Source organism: Archocentrus centrarchus, chromosome 24, assembly GCF_007364275.1.
Source record: "Archocentrus centrarchus isolate MPI-CPG fArcCen1 chromosome 24, fArcCen1, whole genome shotgun sequence".
Taxonomy (NCBI): domain Eukaryota; kingdom Metazoa; phylum Chordata; class Actinopteri; order Cichliformes; family Cichlidae; genus Archocentrus; species Archocentrus centrarchus.
Window position 1 is genome coordinate 21,703,627 of NC_044369.1, and position 22,558 is coordinate 21,726,184.

Consider the following 22,558-nt stretch of genomic DNA (forward strand, 5'->3'; position numbering starts at 1 on the left):
GTTCTTGGCTCACGCGGAGTCCTTTCATCTTCAGCTCTGATATATAATTCATCGGAAAATATCTAACAGCCCTGGGGAGCGTTTCAGCTAAACGGAGCCGTGGTTGTTAAAAGGTGAAGTCGCTTGTTAATGTCTGTGGCAATATGCCCTCCCCCTGTCTCCCGGCGAATCGACGCAGTCACGGTTTCTCCTGCTGTTAGGGAGACGAATTGAAGGCTAAGAATCGTGGGACTGAAACGCTGCTCTCTCTCAGAGTACTGGATAATGCTGGCATGAGGGAAGTACGGTGTGCTGCCTCCTCTCTCTTCCAGCAGCCGTTGTGTGCTCCCTTTAGAACATGGTGACAGACCTCAAATATTTAAAAGGAAAAAAAAATGAGGGGGGAAAAATCATAATCTAATAAAAGAGCTTGTTCTCTTAATTCATAGGCCATAAGCTACATATACAATTTCTACAATGTAAACACTGCATACTGGATCTGTGTACAGTATTAGTTCATGGCATATTATTTTTGATCTTTATTAGCCTCCCAACCTCTCACTTCAGCGGTCTAGGCCTAAATCAAGGTCAAATCAATGACTTGGCCCACTCTGCCAACCCATCTGTTACACACTGACAGGCAGAACTGTATTGGACATTATCATGATTTTTTTTTTTCATTTTTTTTTTTGCCATCTGCACCTAACAATAATAAATTTATTGATAGGCATTGTGGAAGAAGCCATACATCTATTGATGATTACAAGACAACAAACTGAGCGTCCCTAAATATTGAATACTGTATTAACAGAAGAGCTTTGGGGAGCAGCTGAATAACAAAGACAAAGACCTTCTTGGCCTGTCTGAGGCAGCTGTTTTCCAGCAACTCAAAAGTCCTGTCACACTGTAAGAAAAAAAAAAATGCATATAGACGTTCTTGTGTGATATCATACGCACATTGCACCAGAGTTGTCTGCCATATTGGTTGGGAGGGAAATATGTGTATTCCCCAACTGGTTGGCAAGTGGTTTTCTGAAGGTTGGTGGCTGTTGCCAAGTGGAACTGGTTGCAAAGAGGGCGCTGAATCAAAAACCTCCCTGTGATTGTTTTGGTCAGCAGCAGGTTGCCGAGGTTGCCTGTAGTTTGCATGGAAGATGCTGACTTGTCTGCAAACACTCGCCAACTACAAGCTGAGTGGCAGTAAAATTTGTGCAACGCAAACCAGAGACGGAAACCATTCACCTGCCAAAGCAAAAGTTTTGCCTCAGTGCTGCAGGCAACATGTTATAAAAGATGCAACTTTTGCTTTGAAGACAAACAGTCTTCCGTTTCCGGTTTGTGTTGCATTTTTTTCAAGTTTTTGTACCATTCGACTAGTAGTTAGCAAATGTTTGAAGACAGGTTAATGTCTTTCATGCAAATTACACATTTTTACCTAGGGACAGGTAGTTGCCAGTGACTCACTGATCAGTCGCTAGGCCTATGTGACTGGGACTTTAGCAATCGGTTTCCTAGCAGCGGCCATCAACCTCCAACAACCACTTGCCAGCCGGTCAGGGAATACACATGACCAGTGGTTGACAGATGGTGGCAAACCAGTCTCTAGGCCTGTGTGACTGGGGCTTTATTCACTTGACCCTACACCGTTACCATGATTGTCACACATCCAAAATGGCAGACAAGTTAATGTGGTGCAGGTCACATGTCTGCAAAACCTCAGTAGGTGGGACTACTGCAACTACTGTTGCTGAAAAAAGCTAATTGCTAACATAGCTTCAACAACTCTCCAAGTTTCTCTATATTTTGCTTTGAATGTCAAATTAACTTCACTCTGAATTTTAGTCTTAGCATCATTCATTTAGTAAAGAAACATCAAAAAGAGAGCAGAAGCTCTCCAAGCTTCCTAGTTTGATTAATAGTGGACTTACTAAGCAGGATGATGACAGGAAATGAGGTTGGCCTGAAAATATTTGTCTAGTGTATCATATAGTGAACATGTCAGCTCTCACAAACAGGTTTTTTATGGTTACCTCCTCAGATCTGTGCATTGTTTAATCTCAAAATTTGGGAAAAGTCTTGGAAATAGCTAGGGCATGGAGTTTACGGTCTACATTCAAACGTTGTATTTTTCTGCATCCGTTCCTGTGTCATAACTTGTCTTAAAAACAATACCTGTTTAGTGTCTGCAGAGAAGAGGTAAGAGGAGCCTTCCAGCTCTCCATCCAGCACTGTTCAGCAGTTTACTGGCCAGAAATTCCCAAAGTTAAAGTCGATACGTGAGTCCCCAGATTTACATGAGAAAAATTCAATTGTTGCAACAATTAAATAAATAAAATATCAAATTTTAACACTTTTAAATGCTATTGTGACTGGGCCCAATATAGCTACACCTACTACTCCAGTGAATAACTTTCTGAGATTCTTCTTTAATAGCTGGGTGTCAGTGCTGTGTTTTTATATTGCCATGCACAGCACAATAATACTATTTTTCAGTGCCTCGTGGTTGTTGTGGTTAATATCACATCATATTCATGCCCTTCATTAAGATGCATCCACCACTTGTGGTTTCCCCATGGGAGAGTTGAATGTCTTGTGCCTGCTGGTACCTCGTTAACCTCCCACAGCCTGTGGCTATAGTGTTAGCCAAACTGAGAGGCCTCATACCTGGGTATGGTCAGCAGGGACTGGCCCCAGGAGCCCAGGACCCCCCACCGGGCGAGGGAGGGAGTCAGGCGGGACAGGGGAGGGCCAAACAAAACACAACCTGGCATCCCCACAGCAAACAGCCCACCTACTGACAGCCAGCATCTGGGGCAGAGCACACAGCCTCTCTATTCACATTCTGATGATGGCAAATAGTGAGCAAGCAAACACACTTCAACCTAACACACCAATTCAAGACTTCAGCAGATTAAAATTAGTGCTGGTAATTTGTTTTTGCTTCTGGCGATGGCTTTGGTTTATTTCTTTTCTTTAATCGGTAAACTGTTACATTATCTTAGCTGCAACATGTGAAGTTTTCCCGGAAGATCATCCGAGAAATATACAGATGAAGCTTTTATAAGGTCAACTAAATGCTTTGAATGCATACATTCAAAAGATTAAAGTGCATGTGGAGAGCAAAGTTCGGAAAGTGCACGACAGAAAGAGACTGGGGAGAGAGAGTGGCAGAAAGGAATAAGGAGGAGGAGTGTAAAGTTAATCCAGTCTGAATTGATGGGCCCGGCTGCAGGAGTGACACTGAAAACAGTTTTTCTTTTCTTTCTTTTCTCTGCAAATTTGCTCTCCCCTCTCCCTCTCTCTTTGCTTCCTCCCGTGCCTCTCGCTATTTTTCTGCCTTCTTATCCTTTTTAATTAGAGGGGCTATTCTGCTGCATAGAGGACCTTAATCCCCAACTGACCACAATGTAAAAAGCCAGGCTTTGAACAGCCGACCTGCACCCCTCTTGGTCCCCAGATTCCCCACCACCACCACCGCCGTCACCACCAATCATTGCACTGCTCTGCCACTCCACTGCTGCCACTGTTGGGAAAAACAGGCTTTCTCCCATCTCCAGCTTTTCCAACATCTTGGACAAAGCACTTGAGGAGACATTGCAAAGAGAACTTGTCTCAAAGAGCATTTCAATATCCGCCAAAGTTTTCAAAAAGCGCCGGTTGGGGACAAAACCAAGGTCAAATGGCAGGCGACTTTCATTGAATGAGTTATCAAAATAACCAAGCAAAAGCTGAAGTGCATGGAAAGAGCTCGAGGTTCCCAAGGAAGCTGTGGTTGCTAGTTTATGGATACGATATAACAAGTGAACACACGCTTACATAATGCATTTTCCTTGTCATGTTAAGATTTAAGTAGAGAAAATATTTTGAAAATAAGCTGTTAGATGGCGCAGAAGCGCAAAGTGGGTCCTGCAAATTCCCCCACTGGGTCTCATTTCCATATGTATATGGATCTCTAGATGGAGTCCATTAACAAACCCCTGTTGTCTTGTTAGATGATTATGTGTGGCCATTATCAGTGAACTACTTAGTGACTGAGATAATAAATCAGGGTCAGGGGGAGAACTTAATAAGGTCTTGGGTGAATTACTCATTGTAGATAACACTATACCTGAACATAATCAGTCATGTGCATCAACCTGTTTCATGCATGTTTTCCCCGTTTATTAACTGACTTTAGTCCACATATTTAACACTTCAGGAGGCCAAATAATTTGTCTTATAATAATGTCATAACAGAACACCAACTTAGCCTAAAAGAATTGAAATAACTTGTCTGTAATTTTGTTCAGCTGATTTCCTGTCAACTTTTTGCCAACATAGCAGTCTGACAAATTGCCATTGGAGCACAATAACAGTCCTCGGGCTTTCAACCCTGCTCCGCATGCGAGTGATAGAAAAAAATGAATTTCCTTTCACCGCTGACAACCGCAGTTTCCTTTTTTTTTTTTTCTTTTTTTTTGCGTCGGGCATGCTGGCTCAACACTCCCTCACAGAGACAGGCCAGCCAAACCTTCTGCCTGGCTAATCACAGGCCCAATATTCCATAGCAGGCAATTAGCATCTTGCTTTTATGTGTGAAATGGCTGAGGCGAGAGAAGGAGAGAGTCGGGGAGAGAGGCACAGTAAAACAGAGAGAAGAATAAAGAGCAATTAAGATGTTGGGTGAGTGGAGGACAGAGACAGGCAGTCTGCTGCCGTGTGATTTGAGGCTTGCAGGCCCAGTAATTAGCCCTTCATTGTGAGATAATGGACTTGGCCAATCTTCCGGTTCCTCGAGCTGCCCGGCTCGACTCGACCCACGGAAGGTCAAAGGGCACAATGTGCAGCTTGGCTCCTATATCTTTGTGTGTAGCCTATACTTGTGTGTACGTGCGTGACTGGGGGTTGCGTCATCTAAGATTAAAGTTCAAGCCAGAAAGCGAAGCACAAAAGAAAAGCGTTTGCATTGACATAAATTAATAATCTCTCCAAATCTGTGAAGGATAAGTCTGCGTGTTAGCCTTTCGGGGAAAGTGTGCCAGTGAAAGCAGCGGCCAGCTTTGAGGCACTGGAGTCATCACTCTCCTGGCCTATCACTCCTTTCCCCAGCCATCTTTAGAAAAGCAGTAATCTGTGAACCTTGAATCATAAGCTTTGGGTAAATCTATGTAATACGGGTAATTCGATGAAGCAGTATTTTTCCTGGTGAGAGGCAAAATCCTGTTGACTATTCAAGGATTGAATCATCCAACAGTAATGCCATTAGACCAGAGCAGCGGATTCCTCAGAAAATGCTGTTTAATTGCCAGTAACCAGCCATTGTTAGGTGACGGGTAAACACTAGCCGGGGGTGTTGGGGGGGTTCGGGGTTGGGGTTGGTGCGGTGGTGAGGGGATGAAGCGTGTGAAAAAAGATGGCCCCTTCGGCTTCAGCCAATCGCCACCAAGAGAACGGGTTTACTCAGGCCCGATGAAGCCCGCGCTGCAAAGTGGCAGCGGCACTGGCTTAACTAAAGTCTTCAAGAGTATAAATGCAGAGTAACCCTTTCCTTTTAATACAGGATTTGCTCAACATGCGATTTAAGGGGGTGTCTATTCAAGACAGACATTTTTTTTTCTTGGAGTGGCAAGGTTTTTAAGGATCAGGCCTTGTTGCTCACGTTTATTAGCACAGGACTCCGCAGCTCAGGGATTGTTGGTCGCTGTAATCGTCGTGCAGTTTATCCATGTTTGTGTTTGGCTTTACGTATATGCACCGTGACACTAAGACCCCATTCTTGCACTGAAAATCTTTAAGAACAATACCTCTACCTACACCCAGACATTTATCCTAAGCCCCACTTATTCCAGCTTTTTAACAATAAAAACTGATATTAACTGTCCAAGTCAGCATGAACTGATCTAAAGCTACCAAAAGAGTGCCTTTTTTTTAACTTTTACTTTTGCTCGTTAATCCAATTCTCACCACACAGGCACTTTTTTTTTATGAGAATTTGAACATTTAAGGTGCATTGTTGTCCCTCCCTGCAGCCCTCCGCTTTTCAGGCCTGTCCTGGAGGAGGCAGATTGGAAGTGAGAGGTGTGGCGGCCCAGGCTCTCCTCCATTGTGAGCTGGTGCCTGGGAGACAAGCAGCACTGCCAGACCAGACACTGATTGGGTTTGACACTGCATCCAGGAGGCAAGAAGAGGCTTTTCTTTTGCTCTTTTTCCCTATAAGTAAAAAATAAACCCCTTTTTTGTAAAGAAATGCCCCTCCTCTCCTCTCTCCTCTTACTCCCCCCCCGGTTCTGTTGTGCTGCTTGCCCTCCTCCTCAGCCTTTTCTCTTTTCATTTCTATGACTCCCTCTTTTTTCCCTTTTTTTTTTTATTCTCAGATTAAAACCCATGGACTTCTGTTTCTTTTGTCTTTCTCTTTTATGTCCCTCTCACTTGGTCGTTGACCAGTAAATTGGATCCTCTGCATCACAACATCACAGAATTACTTTTGTCCTTCATCCCTAAAGTAGACGAAACAGTAATTGTAAGTGCAAACACGGAGGGCACTGTGCCACAAACTGAGCCCAGTAGTTCGTCCTTGGGTGGACTCTTTGACATCTAAGCTTTCCTAATCGCCATGCCTCGGGCTATGATCGCACTGTGCTCAATACTGGGCTTTTACACAGGATTTATCCTTGAACTTATTTAGCTTAGGACACTTTTTATTCACAAAGGGCCCAAATGATATATTGCACCTGGGATTTGTGTCCAGCAGGGTAATTTTGAATCAATAGCTGTGATATTTTGGAAACCAGCTTAGCTTAGAAAAAAAAAAACAAAACTGGAAATAGCTCAGCTCTCTCTAATGATTTGCATCAATCTAACATGTCTAGACATTTTGGCATCTATTAGCATTAACTTGCTGCACACTGGGAAATGTATCTGTACTGTAAAAATAGAACATTATCATAGGGCATAGGCCAAAAGACTCACCTGAAGCTTGCTAATCATCACTTTAAGTTGCGTATGTTGCATCTGTATAACTGTATAACTTTATACAAAAGTGCAGAAAAATATTTTTACACTTAAGTGGTGGTACAGATTAGAGAAATAAGATGTAACAACTAACTGATTTATGCCCTCGGTAAAGACTTTCCCGACAAGTTTCAATCATTAGTCTGAAGTCATATTAAAGACAACATGATGTTCATTTAGCAAATTATGATCTCCCAGAGTGTCCATAAGGGCAACAAAAATAAACCAGGGCCCTCTCTGTGATTGAGAAGTGGCTAATATATGAGTGTGCAGTCAGATTAGATCCATCCCACCTTGGGGATATCTGGTTTCAAAAAAGTTGCAATCAGGATGGGGAAATGCTCAGCTTTAGGCTTCAAGAGCCATATGACATTGTGGTGGCTATTTCCACCATTTATATACAGTCTATGGACGTTATACATTAATTAGTGAGCTTTATAAGTGCTCTGAGGGGAATTCCGTTACATTCAGCTGGAGCCATGCCAGCTGTTTCGCTATGATTCCAATCTGTAAGCAAAACTGTAATATAAACAACAGATAGAAAGTGAATAGTTCCAGCTCTTAGGATTATGGGTAAGTTAACTTAAATATTGTCACATAAATCCCAAGAGCATTAAACTAGGAAACTGTGAGAAGGTGGACTTTTCTTAGAACTGATTAATCTTCCATGCAGATCACCAAAGGAGAGCACACTATCTCGATCCGCTTAATAGAGCCACTAATGACGGGCTTCATTAGTTTAATATATGCTTTTATCACTGCGTCCTTAGATGACTGTAGCATTTCATTAGACATGTCTGCCTCATATCTCACTTTGCACCCAGAGGAAATTGTGAAGGGATTAATTTTATGATGGGCCCCCTGCCTCTTCCTGCCTCCCTCCCTCCTTCCCTTCACTCCGTCACTTCTTCCCTCCCACCCGCCTCTCCTCAACTCAGCTCCCAGCCACAGCCAGGGGACCCAGGAGGAATAGTGTCTTTGTCGCCCTGCCGTTTTTCAGAGTTGAGGAACAAGAGGAGTTTAATCCTTATTGTCCAGGAGACTGCAGAGGGTGAAGGGGGGTCCTCCGGCTGTAAAATGATCCAACCGGCCTCGGCTAATCCCCTCCTAACCCCCACTCCTGGGCCTGACCCCCCTCCCGGCCTTAATTTTAAACGCCCCTATATCTACTAGAGAATCACGCTATAAATGCATAGATCCATGCATATACTGCGGGGATTGAATGTACACTTGAACAAAATTAAACAAAAACAAACAAGTGAAGACAGAATTCAGTTTTTCTCCCTGGTTTGGGGGGTATGTTTATCCTTCAGCCTGCATATGGGCTTCATCAAGCACTAAACCCAGTGTTGGGATCTTCTCGACCAATAGAGTTGACTACGTTCATGGGGACACAACCACCCCCAACACACACACATTTTTGCCCACACTATAAACAAATTGTAGATTTGTTTGAAATGGCAAAAAGCCCCATTTCGTGCTTAGAACTTTATAACATGACATCTGTGAATACGTGCGCGACAGTGACAGAAAACAAACAACATCCTGTCATCATTGGCGTGATTGGGAGTGAAGTGAGCGGATGTGTTTCGCCATGCAGTGTGTGATATACGTGCACGGGTAGGACGTGGGCTGACGAGAAATAAAAACAAATATAAATTTTTATTGTTCCTCTTATTAACCAAAGGATTATTGGAGATCAGACGGGACAGGGCTGGACATCTATTTGACGTTAAGTCTTTCTCTAACAAGACGGGTGCTCTCCACTCCGCACAAATCTTCTCCTTTCATTTTTCCTACCTTGCGCAGACACCTCCCTCCCTCCTTCTCCATCTCTCTCCTGTCCCGTCTTTATTTCTCTTCTGTTTCTCTCTCTCCCCTCCTTTCTTTCCTTTTTTGCACTTCTCCCTGAGTGACAGCTCAATACCCAGCTCTCCCAGGCTTATCTAGCCTCAGCAGATGGTTGACTTGGATCACTGTTCATACGCCACGATCTGGGCTGGTGATAAAGACTGTTACAGAGGGAATATATGCTATCTCTCTCCGGCTTGCTCTTTCTTCCTTTTACTTCTCCTCTTGATCTACGCTGTCATTTTCTCCATCTCTATCCAACTCTTTTCAGCTCTTTCACTCTGCACTCTTTCTATTTCTACCTGGCCCCTTCCCACTCTTCTCCTTGTCATGTCCTCCACCTTTCTAAACTGTCCTCTTTGTCCTGCTCCCCCTTCAATCCACCCCTCTGTGACTCCTCATCTCTCTCCATCCCTCCATCTCTGTGCATTGAATCTGGTGCTGCGTGATTGTCTCTGCTTCCCTGCTGGGCTGGCGCCTGTCTAAAGGGCCCCAGGACCCTCACACACTGAGGGGCTCCAGCCATGCCAGAGATCTCTCTCCTCTCCTCTCCTCTCCTCTCCTCTCCTCTCCTCTCCTCTCCTCTCCTCTCCTCTCCTCATCTTCACAGGATGGACAAAAAGGTTGAACGGTGTTTCTTTTGCTATTTTCTGTAATCAAAGTTACACAAATAGTCCCCCTCTGTATGCATGCAGTATGTGTGACTTTCAAACATTGTACCAAAAAGAACAATAAGTAAACAGGTAAAATCCAAGTGCAGCACTCTATACTCACATCTACCCTGCTGTTTTTATGCATTTAATTTATGTGATCACTTCACTTGAGCTATTGATGTACACTTCAAGGGCCGCCGCTGCCCATTTTAAGTATACTTCACTTGTTTGGTTTGGTCATTTGATGTCTCCCTCACATATTTTTCTTCTAATTCTACACAGCCAAAGGGGAAGGGTATAACTGGCACTGTTAGAAAAAAAGGGACTGAGTGCACCTTGTATGGCATAAGGGAAACAGACTGGCAGAGACATCACTTGAACACACCATACGTTGGACCAGCTCTGTGATGAATCCCAGTGTAATATGTAACATGAAAGCACGCTTCAATCGCACGAATGTGAAGTGGTTTCCTGTGGCGCATGCGCAGGAGTGATGCTGAAGCTCATCACAAAATAGGAACAATGATGCCATCACGGGTACATACGGCACCCGCCATCCCATATGTGGTGGAAAACCTCGTCCCCTGTGATTTACTGGTGGCTCTCCTGCTCTCCAATACTCCACAGAATTTGAGGCCGTCTTAATCTGAATGGTGGAATCTGGCAACCACTCCTGAGCACCTGCATCCGTCCAGCATGACCCGCTTTTGTTCTGGTCCGACCCCCTAACTTTAGCCCCTAATTAACCCAACAGAAACTAATTAAATACAGCTCTAGTGGACCAGACGCCAGACAAAAAGAGAAAAAGAAGAAGAAGAAGAAGAAGGAGGAGGAGGAGGACACAGGGAAGTGAGCAGAGTGAGGAGAGCAAGCCAATGTGACAGGCAGGGGCAGGGGGGGGGGGGGGGGGGGGGGGGGGGGGGGGTTCCAAAGTTTGGCCTCAAGCCCCTGAGACTGGTTCAGACAGACAGGAAGATGAGCATTGAAAGAGGGCAGAATTTGGGTTTCACTGTCAACCTTGAGTTGTCTCTACTATGTTCTCGCTCTCCGCTGATCTCCATACTGACCTTATACATCTTTAACATGCTGTCATTTTTTTCCAGATATTTTGGGTTCTTCCTCATAGATTAGAATGTCTGCCAACTGCTGTAATCACAAGCGCACCAGTCACATGACGCAACTGACACCCTGGAGATATTTGGAAAAGGGGAGAGCCACGGAAAGACAAGAGCGGCGTGCAATGAAAGCAGGAGGGAAAAAAAAAAAAGGTGGTGGTGGTGGTGGTGTGGGGGAGAAGGTGTGGGACAGGCTTGTGAGAAAGAAGATAGGCCTATAAAAATATGGGTTCAAACCAGCCAAATGTCTCTGGCAAGACACTGCTGCGCCTCGTCCCAGGCACGGCTCGCTAAGTGATAGAGAAAGTAATTAAGAGAAGCCTGTTCAAGTAGATAGGCCTGTAAAGGAGATTTGAAGAGGGGAACTGATTGTGCATGTCTGATTCCAGCTCTTCAGAGAGTTCTCAGCCCCAAGGCTTAGCTTTAAAAGAGACGTCTCTCTCCCCTCCTATCTCTGCCTCTTTCTCTGTAATGTATATTTATAAATAAAATATGACTCTCTTTCAAAACTCACATATGTTCATGGTAACTGTATGGGACAGAGAAAGATAGAATGATGTATCTGTGGCTGCGTGAAAGAGCATATGACAAACTCTGGCTCTGTAGCACTACCCCCTTAGATGTTTTAGGTCATGTATTAATTGTGACAGGTCTACCGGACTCAGGAGTGTCTTTGTGAAAAAGTGTTCCACTTCAGAGTACCTGGATCTATAACTAGGGATGTGATAGAGCGATACTGCCACCTGGGATGAACTTCCTGCTGATAAACGCTGACTAATAAAGTGCTTCTCATTTTCTTTGGCTCAGTTTTTGAATGAGTTTTCAAGACAATGTGAAATCCTCCAAATCCTCACCTCATTTAGGTGAAATTGCCCACAATTTGACCAAACGTTAACTGTGCACGTCTTTGTGAGAAAAGATAGATAACTTTTCTAAAAATGTGCTTGCATTATTTATTTCACTGTGTAAGACATCACATGCAGAATAACTCAAAATGTGCTGTGGCCACAGGTGTGAGCAAATAATATGAATATTGAAAAGCATATTTATAGAACCTGAGAGGAACAGGAGTGAGGGTGTGTGGCAGTGTAGCAGGGAGAAGGAAAGAGAGCAGAAGAGGCAAAAGAGTGCAGAGGGTGGATGTGGAAGATGTGTTGGTCCTTCCCCTGATACACTGCAAGGGAGAGCATTCAGTGACTTTAAGGCCAAGACTTAAAGTCACTGAATGTGAAAATCTATCAGATATATAAAAGAAACTGAGAAAAACTGTAGAGGGTAGTTTATCTATCAGTGAAGTCTACCTTGAGGAATATGAAACAAATGTTGACCATCGCTTACAGATTTTTTCTATTTACACAAAAGCAATATTGTAGGGAGAAGAAAGCAAACATTGGTGCTAGCAAGCATGACTCCTTAGTACTCACACTGATGGATCTAAAACAAAGAAAAGTGCACAAGAAGAAGAAGGTGAAGAAAAGAGTGCAGGCAAAGTGAAGATGCTTGTCTGGGGTCATTTGTGAGCTCACCTCAGCTCAGATTTTCAGTGGGAGTGACCAGGATAGACAGGATTAGAAATGAGTGGTTTGGAGACAAAGTTAGAAAGGCAAGGCTGAGATGGCTGCCAGGCAGGAGGAAAAGAGAAAGGCCACAGAGGAGATTCATAGATATAGTGAGGGAGGACATGCAGAGGGTTGGTGTGACAGGGGGGGGATGCTAGGGATAGGGTGAGAGCAGCCAAAAGATGAAGAAGTACATACACTGATGGTTGAGTTCATGCATTCTGTATGTTTTGATATGTTAGATGTGTTGTTTTTTTTTTAAGACACATCTTTAACAGGATTAATGAGATAATAACAACTGTCACCTTGTCAAAAGGAGGAGTGTTATGTCTTCATCAAGAGCTGAGGTCTCAGCGTTTCACCTGCAAGGCTGAACTCACCCAAACCCTTTAATTCAATAAATAAGACATCACCACCAAAATGAAAATTCCTTTTGACATTTCAAAAGTATTCACTCACCCATCCAAATCATATCCCTGATTTCAAAGTCAGATCTGACACTTTCTTACCACATCTGATTTCAAAACACCAAGATGGGTGAAAATGCTCATCTCAAGGCTTCAAACCAGGACTTCACAAACCAATGGATGATTTTTCTTCCATGGGCAGGCTGCTGCGCCTGTAAAATGTTTTTCTCAGCAGGAGCTTCCATGTTCACACACTGTCACAAACTCTGTTCTACTAAAGGTTTATGAGTAAGTCATGAGTTTGAATATTGTGAATATTACACCTGTGCACATGAAACATTTTATTTGAAGATTATTGCACTAAAATGAAATTAATCTATTCTGATTGCCTTGAGGTCACTATAGGCACTATATAAATAAACTTGAATGGAATTGAACTGAATTAAAAAGGCAAATAAAATCACTGTTACTGTTAGGCACTTTGCTAAATTTAACCCCCCAAAAAGTTCAGCAGGCACCACTATGGCTCACCTGGTTAGGCCGGAGACCCATATGCCAAAGGCTGCTACTGGGGCCTTGGTTTGACTTTGCCCCAGACTGTTTCCTGCATGTCATTCCCTCCACTCTCTCCCTGTCAGCTCTCTGTGCTTTTGTGTCCAATAAACACTATGAAAATTAAAGAAAGCCAGACTTTAAAAAAAAAATACAAAAACTGTATTAAAACTACATAGCATTGGTCAGGCATGTGCATATGATCTTCAGCAGACAGCAGGGGGATAGTTAAATGCACATATAAACAGAAAACAAATGTAAACTTATTATTATTATTATTGTGTTATGTGTGCAAGGACCAGCTGCAGAGCTGTGGTCTTCCTGCCTCCCAGCACCCCGAGGATGATGAATTAAAAGCAGCCTATAGTATCCTTTGGAAGGGATAGTATGTGATGATTGGATATTACCAGATATACACGCACAAACCTGGACCTACTTTAGAGGATGAAGCTGCAAACTGGTCTAATGGCGACATCTAGTGGAGGAAAAGCAACGTCGTTATTGTTGTTCTTGATCTTGTTACAAAACCATTCTATCAGATAAAGCCTCGGTTTGGCGCACTCTTGGGTTTACAGGGCAGTCACCTTTGACTCCTCCAGTCTTCAGAGTGCACATGCACCTCCAGTAAGCACTCTCTGGTCATGCGCAGTACGATACAGACATATATATTATTTTGACTACACAAAACAGAATGGTAAACAGAAAGAGCGGTAACAGGCAAACAAAAAATAAACTTAGCATACACTAAACACATTATTGACCATGGAAATGTCAAGTGCAAGATTGGTTATAAAGGAGGCACTGACTGGGGCGAGGAGGCGGACCTGCAACAGCCATGCGTTACACTACTGTCGTAAAACGGCTCTCACTGTCGTTGTAATGGCGTTTGCTGCGACGGCACTTTGCGGCAGCAGGGAAATCGAGGAGAAAGCAGCGACAGCCGTCGCCAGCGGAAACGTTATCGCCCCAGAAAACCTCGGATTTATGCAATATTCGATGAACTAGCTTGTATATTGGTTGTATATCCCTTCGCCTTGTGGATGAAACTGTGTTCAACGTTTTTCAAGTGTGAATCGCCACCTTAATGCAGTGGGATGGCCACAGTGCCGCCTGGGCCTAGTAGCGCACTGCCCGTATCCCCGGCTGAGATTCCTCCTTTCCCCGGGGCTGGGATCGCGGAGCCGGCGGTGGAAGACGGAGAGCCGGCCTGCCGCGGGGAGGAGTGTGTACCTGCCGGTACGGGAAAGAAGTCTCAGTCAGTAAACGAAGTCACAAGGTCGGTTAAGAAGAAGCAGAAAAACATGCTAGCGCGAGCTAGCCCGGCGGCGCTGCACCTTAAAATGCAAGCCCGAGAGCAGCAGCAGCTCAACGGCTTGGCCAGCCCCTCAGAAGACCCTGACAGCCACGAACGGGCAGGAAACCGGCCTGACAATCCCAGATCATCCGGCGACAACTGTGACAACAGCAGCGGGAGCAGCAGCGAGGAGGTTCCTGTCGCTAGAAACAATAGTGAACACTGCCAACACGAAGGCCACGGCCCCTGCTCCAAAAACGGCAATCACTCTCCCCATGTTAACAATAGCATGAACGGGATGCCGGGTTTCGCTACAACTGAGGCGGCCTGCGAAGGGGGGAAAGAGTTTGGCCACACGCCGCCCCCGAGACCGTCAAATGACGAGCCACCGGACGCTGCGGGGCCCGGCGGAGAGGAGAGCCAGGCTGACCGGCAGCAGCAGCCGCCGGCTGAGGAGCTGGCCCGGCTCGACCTGAGCAGCTCTCCCGGGGAGAGCCATGCCATTCGCTATGTCCGCTACGAGTCCGAACTGCAGATGCCATGGATCATGAGACTGATCACCAAGGACTTATCTGAGCCTTATTCAATTTACACGTACAGGTACTTCATCCACAACTGGCCGCAACTCTGCTTTCTGGTAAGTAGTAACACTGTGAAGAAAGCACCCCTAACCTCTTTAACTTTGGTTAGTGGAAGCCAGGGTTACGTTGAGTTACAGGAATATTATTGGAGCCAACATTGTTCTTCACCACATGTGACTGTACACCAAAGGCGTGTACTGAAGCTAGAACACACATGTAGACATTTCAGCACGCAGGTTAGTTTGTATTTTATTCCTGGCAGGCTACATCCTATCCTTAACAGTGACACAGCCATGTGGCTATTAATAGCTGCCACATCAACAATGTGTAACTGACACATCATTAATAATGTCTCATGTTCAGTCATATATATATATATATATATATATATATATATATATATATATATATATATATATATATATATATATATATATCTATCTTTGTAATGGAAAGCAATTATAAAATCCTCAGTGTTAGCAGAGAGTTCTGTGCATTACATTTCCTCCTGCATGTGCTGTGTCTTGTTAGTATTTTCTGCTTTGAAAACACTGCTATAACTCTAATTCTGAGCCATCAATGTCCAAAACTTCCCAATTCCAGTTTGGCTGTAACTGTATAAGAGGAAGTGCTATTAAAAAAGGTCAGAGGTCAGCTCAGGGAGCCAGCTGATCTGGCAATATGACAGGAACTTCAGAGGAACAGTTGCCAGGCTGTCAGTGGCCACCTCAGTAGACACTCTTAACCATTGAATGTGTGTGTTTTTTTTTTTTTTTGGTGCATGTGTGTGTGTGTGTGCGTGCGTGCGTGTGCACGTGTCTCACAGGCCATGGTGGAACAGGAGTGTGTGGGAGCCATTGTATGTAAGCTTGACATGCATAAGAAGATGTTTCGCCGTGGCTACATCGCCATGCTGGCTGTGGACTCGAAACACAGAAGGAAAAGCATCGGTGAGATCTCAGCACTCCTATTCAGACATTCTATCCTCCACTGTGCTGTCCTGGGCAACCAAATCTCTCTATGCAAATGCACCATTTAGATATGCTCTGCACTCTAAGTGATGAGTAAAGTACTTTAATTTATATCAGAGAGGGAGGCCACAAATGGGTTTAGTTTCTCACTTTGGAGTCAGTTCTTACTTTGCTGACTGCACTTCTTGTGTTTCAGGTACTAATCTGGTGAAAAAGGCCATCTATGCCATGGTGGAGGGCGACTGCGACGAGGTAAGTTAGACAGACCCAGTCCTTCTGGGCTTGCACTCAGTTTGCATGTTATTAACCAAATTTTTAACACATTTACACACATTATGTAAGAACTATTTATGCAAACTGTGTGCCAGCATATTCAGTCATACTGTGAAAATATGCATCCTCCATAAAATCAATAGTATGTTACACTGTTGGCATTCCCTTCTTTGTTGAAGGTTTCTAAAAGGAACACAAACTGAAAAAGAAAATTTCAAGGTCCAGTTATCCTGGCCTGTCCTTCACATATCGAAATTCACTGGTAACCTTGGTCCTCTGCCATAAATCGTTCTCTCTGAATAGCCACGTGTTCACTCTGCTTCCTTTGCATACTTTGAAATCATCTAGAAGATGGAAGCTGCTTAAAATGTGATTCGGCATTAAGATATCTCCAGTCTCTTTGCTCGTTGAGAACAAAGGACTGGCACTCTGATTCAACTCAGTGCTTTGAATGTGTGTACACAAAAACAAACAGTACATGGGTTTATAAGACATGTTTTCACTTATCAAGAAAAAAAATCAACTAACTGCAAGCGCATGTAGTTTTGCTTTGGTTCTGTATCCATTTTTTTGTGAATCCCAAGAAGGTTTGTGTCCTGGAAACTACTGAAAAAAGCCTCCATGTACCACTGACACTAACTGCTAACTGTTTTTGTTTTTAAAGATTTTGCAAGCCCCTGAGCTACAAAATTCAGTGGGTCTTCTGTGTCTTTCTATCCAAATAGCTTCTCTTATAAAAGCATTGACTTGCAATAGCAATTTAAATATTGGACCCACAACTTATCTAACAAGATATAACATGAAAGTAAGGTAGGTTTAGAGTTACGAGTATTTATTGGTTGTAATTCTGTAGTTTCTCAGGTGAGCAAATGCTATCACTATATACCATACATTGTATATTTATTTTAGCTGTTAACAGAGCAATATTTATATAAGTCCATTATCCTGTGAATGTGCTCCACCTCCAATTTCTTGGACCTGACTTGTTCAGAGTAGTAGCACATGTGCCAGCTCTCCATCTGCTCAAGTTCTGGTTAGAGTTGGCCCTTCATCTCACAGTAGATGAGGCAAAAAGAAACTACCACCAGCTACACTCCAATATATTGTAGTTAGCCGATCCAACCACAGGATGAGACTCTCCGGAGAGGTAGCTAACTGATATTGAGGACCACCACAACAGTGACTGATCAGCCTTCCTGTCAGGAAGCATGAGACAGGGAGGTAGCTGGTTAAGAGTGAAGAAAGTTTCAAAATAAGAGTGAAGATTGTCCAACAGTAAATCAGTCTGAAATGGTTGAAAAATAGCATCCAAGTAAAGGCCGTGTTATTAAATTTATATTTATCCTATGATGGCAGGTTAATTTCCAGTATTAACTTTTTTTGTTTGTTTTAAATTCAGGTCAAGTGTTCAGCACTTCTGTTAGGCACCAGAAGCTCCAAAAGTAGTGCTAACCCGGTCTGCTCATTCCACATTCATTTTGTGTTCCCAGGTTGTATTGGAGACTGAGATCACCAACAAATCAGCCCTGAAGCTATATGAAAACTTGGGTTTTGTCAGAGACAAGCGGCTCTTCAGATACTACCTGAACGGAGTGGACGCGCTGCGGCTCAAACTGTGGCTCCGCTAGCGAAAAGCAGAAGGGACGGGGGAGGACGGGACAGCAGGTGCTGTTCACCTCGAACACTTATCAGCTTGACAACCTCAGCTCTGCCCTGGTCATTTCACTCTTATAGACACACACACACACACACACACACACACACGCCTGTGTACAAGGAGTATGCACATAGGTATGCATAAGCAAGCAAACACACCCCCCATTTGTCCTTGACCTCTGAGCAACCGTTTAGGCAGAAATGAACTGAAATCCCACCAGGTGTTTCATGAATGGGGTCTCTGCTGCCTTCTGTGACGAGGGCGGGGCGAGTGAGGGTGGTCTCTGGGATGACCTTGTTGACCAGGGACTCGATGACATTGCGACCTTGAAACTCGAGCGCCTCTTCGACCAGGTGTGAGGCAGCTCGGGAGAGGAAGTGCATCCGGACCCAGAAAAAGGACAAGGCACTACACCAAATCCTCCTGCAGAACCCAGGACAAAAACGGACTTAAAAAAAAAAAAACATAAAAAAAAAAACACCACCACATGAAACAAGGAAGTGGGGCTGTAAACACAGACTGGGAAGATAATATTTGTGGAGTTTATTTTTGTTTCTTTTTTAACCTTTTATGTTGGGCAGGGGGATGGAAAGAAGCTATAGTGTGACTGCGTGTTTGTACCGCCTTGTGTGTTTTTCAGAAAGCAAGTGGCTTTTTTTTTTTCTCCCCCTCCCGTTTGCTGTTGGTTTCACTGTGAGCGAGTGAAGAACACGTTTGTATGACTGCGCGTGGTTGGTTGTGCATACTGTATGTTTTTGTTTCCCCATCCTGTCCAGTGGGCGCAGCACTTCCCCTGTTGTTGCTGCTACATCATCTGCCTCAGCCTCCAGGACTGAAGCCTGTAAAGATATGCATGCTTTTATTTTAATGTGAGTGCGGGAATAAGAGTGCATTGATTAACCCAGTCTGAGGCCCCACCCCTAACCCAAGAACCCCTTCCTGTTTGTACGCATGTTGGCGCAGAGCAGCTGATAGAAACAAATCACTCCATTAGCACCTCAAACTTTGCTCAACTCGTGAACCTTTTCCACTCTAGTGTCCTTCACTCAATCTCTCATCATCAAACCCAGACAGGGCGTGGGTGAGCAGTCTTTCTTTTTGCCTGTTTTTGCAGATCAGAACTTATTTTCCCCAAATGCACTGCCAGCTACTGCAAAATCCACCCCCCCCCCCCCCCCCCCCCCCCCCAAAAAAAAAAAAAAAGGAGAATACGGTGTCTTTAAAAGCGACTCCTTGCCAATGATGGTGTGGTCAGACGTCTCCTTTGTTTACTAATCTGCATTACTAGCATGAATCTCCTCGTTGCAAGTGCCACTTAAACTAAAAGCCGCGACTGGAGTGATCGTCCTGCTGACAGGGAAAAACTCTGCAGCCACTTCCGGTCTGTCTCGGCACAAGATCGAGGCAAAGTGTTACAAATGCTGGATTCCTGTTTGAGTATGCTGTGTGCGTGCATTTAAAAAAAAAAAAAAAGGAGGAAAATAGGCAAGTATTCTTAGCAGATCATATTTTATTATTTTGTTTGCTTTCACTTTGTTTAGATTTGTCTACTTTACACCTGTAAAACCTCATGCCGCTCTTAAACGGCTGAGCTCACAATGCACTTCCCGGGTGCGTTAACTCAACGTACAACCAACCTCGCTATAACATTTTAAGATCTCCTTCCTGGGACAGACTCCTGGGTGGTCCACAGCACACTAAGTGGCAAAGAAAGTTTGCTTCAACAGCAGTGAACAAAGGTCAGATGCACTTCTATGGAAATTTGCTGCAGTGTGTATGCGTGAGTATGAATGTGTGTCTTCTGCTATTTTGACAATGGTGTGTGGATTATGTTCTGTTAGACCTTTACCTCTCTACTTTCAGAGGGCCCCGCACAGGAAAATCAGAGCCTTTATATGGTGCCGCGTTTTGTTCCAGCCTTATAAGGACAGCAGTTGGAGGACGGAACAAAAAATGCACCCTTATTTTTCAGGAGTCAAGTTAGTGCTCAGTGTTGTAGCGAAGGCAGGAGAGAGATTGGAGTGGTTGTTGATGGGAGAGTAAACCCTAAATCGGCAAATAAGAAAGGGGCTTTTATCCCAGGTTATAAATGCGGAACTTCTCTTTGTGGCAAATTATGCAATTGGGCATCTGTGTGCTTTTTGTCTGCAATATTGGAAGTAGAAAGCACCACAGCGTGCTGCCATGTGGCACTACTAAAAAGAAAATCTGCTACACCACAGCAGATGCATTCTTCCAGCAAAAATTCACAGGGAGTTCTAATGAATCCGGGATGGAGACGCTAGCCAACACTACAGGATCCTGTTCATGTTTAGGGTTTATTCCCCCTTTCAGCAGCTCAGCTGAGATGTTACATCCAAGGAGCCGAGGACTGGAAGGGAGAGTAGATGTTTACAGAGTTGCCACCCACATAATGTTTTGTCTTTGTAAGTTTGTGTCTGTATGCATTTGGAACAATGGACAAGATTGATTTTATTTTTTTTTTTTTTCCCCAGATTTGTATATGAGTGTTGTTCTATTCATTGAATATATTGAAAGCATGTTTTTTTTGTTTTATTTGGTTTTTTTGGGGGGGTGAATCATCTGTTGGGTTGGGGCGATTTGTGTTGATTTATCAGATTTCATTTTTATTTCTCATTTCTGTGCTACTTTAACCCCATCCAGAGATGTTGTTTTTGTATTCTCACAATCTATAGACCCCCTGAACACCAACTATTACCTTTGCTGCTCATCAGACACACACTGTTTAGATTTTTTATTTTTTATTTTTTTGGGTCCCTTTCAAACTCCTTGTGGTTTGTTCTGGAGCTTCAACCTGTCTCCCTCTTTCAAACCAGTTGTGTAAGAAGTGTTTTCAACTTTGAAGGAACTGGGTCTGTGATCGTCCTTTTGTCTCAATCACGTGAAACTCTTGGCAGTTTCATTAGGTATATATGGGCATTACAGCCTGCCGCAGTGGCTCTGTTCAGATCACGCTCACAGACTGAAGGGCGTCATCATCAATAATCAGTTTGTAGTCATGCCTTGTGGCTTTGCATACATTACCCAGTTTTCTCCGATGGTGACTCAGTTTTCCTCTGAAATTTCCTCATCCCAATCAACCACTGTGCTGTCATGACCTAGGGCGGCTGCAATCCTAAATTTATGACTGTTCATTTCTCCATTGACGCCAGTTTTGTTGGTCAGATAATTCGCATTTGTATTAGCAGTCGGGCTGCGACACAAAACCCACACAAGCAGCCAGCCCGCAGCGGTTTTCTGCAGTCTTTCCGCCGCCATCCATGAAGTGTGCAAAGAGGAGAGCAAAAGTTTTTTGTTTTTTTTTAATTTTCATTTTTTTTTTCTCCGCATGTCTGTTTTCCTCTGTTCCTCTTCCCTGTCCCCTATTGATTTTTGATCTGGAAATGTCCAATAGCTTTTATTTAATGTGGAAAAAGAACACAGAAATAAATTATTTGATTTTTTTTTTTTTTTCCTTTTTTTTTAAATGCTGTAAAACTGAGTTGTCTGCTGTCTGATTTCGAGGCTGTAGCTGTATGTGAAAAGAGTCACAATCAGACATCAAAAAGAGCTCTTTATTTGATTATATCCACATCAAGAGTCCACTATTTTACATCACACATACCCTAAAACAGTATTATTGCTTATAAACAGGCATTTAAGCATGTCTGATGGCTCATGAAGTTACAGAAAGTGCTTTTCCTTAAACAGAAGACACTTTAACAACATTGGTATAACAAACGTGAATCATATAACTACTTTGTGCCTCTTTTCTGTCTGGACTGCAGCAGAGAAGTTTCTTGGAACTCGTCTTTCAAAATTAGACTTTAAACATAGTCTAAAATCAGCTCATTTTATCTGAGCGACGTGACGTTCTGGCTCAAGAGCGCTGAGGAAAAACCCTTCTGTTGTCAGCAGATTAGCACACAAAAATATGAATCTGCTTCTTTGTCTTCAGTGTTTGTGCTCTTTCAGCCAACAGAAACATTTCATTTATTGGAAGTTTCTGCAGCAGGTCGGCGTATGAATGGAATGAGGCGCAGTCATGGACTTAGGGACAAAAATGAAGCTGTAAGTGGCAGTGAGTTCATATCGCAGTATGCTACATGCTTTTATAGGATGGTGGTATTTTGCATGTGCTTCTCACGGTGACTTCTATGAACAGATGACTTTCAATAAAATGTTTGCATTTGCATAAATTCCTCACCAAGCATTAAATGAAGTGACTTGTATGTGACAGGTTTTATCTTAACATGAATAGTTTGACATTTTGGGAGAAAATGCTGATTTACTCTTTTTTTTTTTTTTTTTTTTTTTTTTTTTTTTTTTAAATTTAACCAGGAGTTGGATGAAGACTTTAATACCACTTTGATTTCTGTCAGCTGAATATAAAGCAGCAGCAGAGACTTACAGTCCTCTGCAAAACTCTTGAGCCACACCTCGTTTCTTTATATTGTGCTTCCATGCAGCCAAATTGTCTTGATCTCCAGGTTTTCTGAAGGACTTCCAAAGTTCTTCTTTGGACATTGGCTGTTTTTTCACTCATTTTCCATCCAGTCAATTTTCAGAGGACTTTTTTTTTTTTTAAAGCCACAGTGGCCTATGAATCATTCAAGCGTAAAAAAGGCATCTAACTCAAGGGACGAATTCATGTTGGATCTACACATAACAGACAA

At 43.4% G+C, this 22,558-nt stretch overlaps 1 protein-coding gene across 1 annotated transcript; it reads left to right on the forward strand.

Annotated features, from left to right (window-relative positions):
- Positions 1-14,025: 14,025 nt before the first annotated feature.
- On the forward strand, positions 14,026-18,348 carry naa30 (N-alpha-acetyltransferase 30, NatC catalytic subunit). Its single transcript, XM_030721964.1, has 4 exons — positions 14,026-15,037; positions 15,808-15,931; positions 16,149-16,204; positions 17,716-18,348. The coding sequence occupies exons 1-4, from the start codon at positions 14,201-14,203 to the stop codon at positions 17,851-17,853; spliced, it is 1,155 nt and encodes a 384-aa protein (XP_030577824.1). The 5' UTR covers positions 14,026-14,200; the 3' UTR covers positions 17,854-18,348.
- Positions 18,349-22,558: the final 4,210 nt, after the last annotated feature.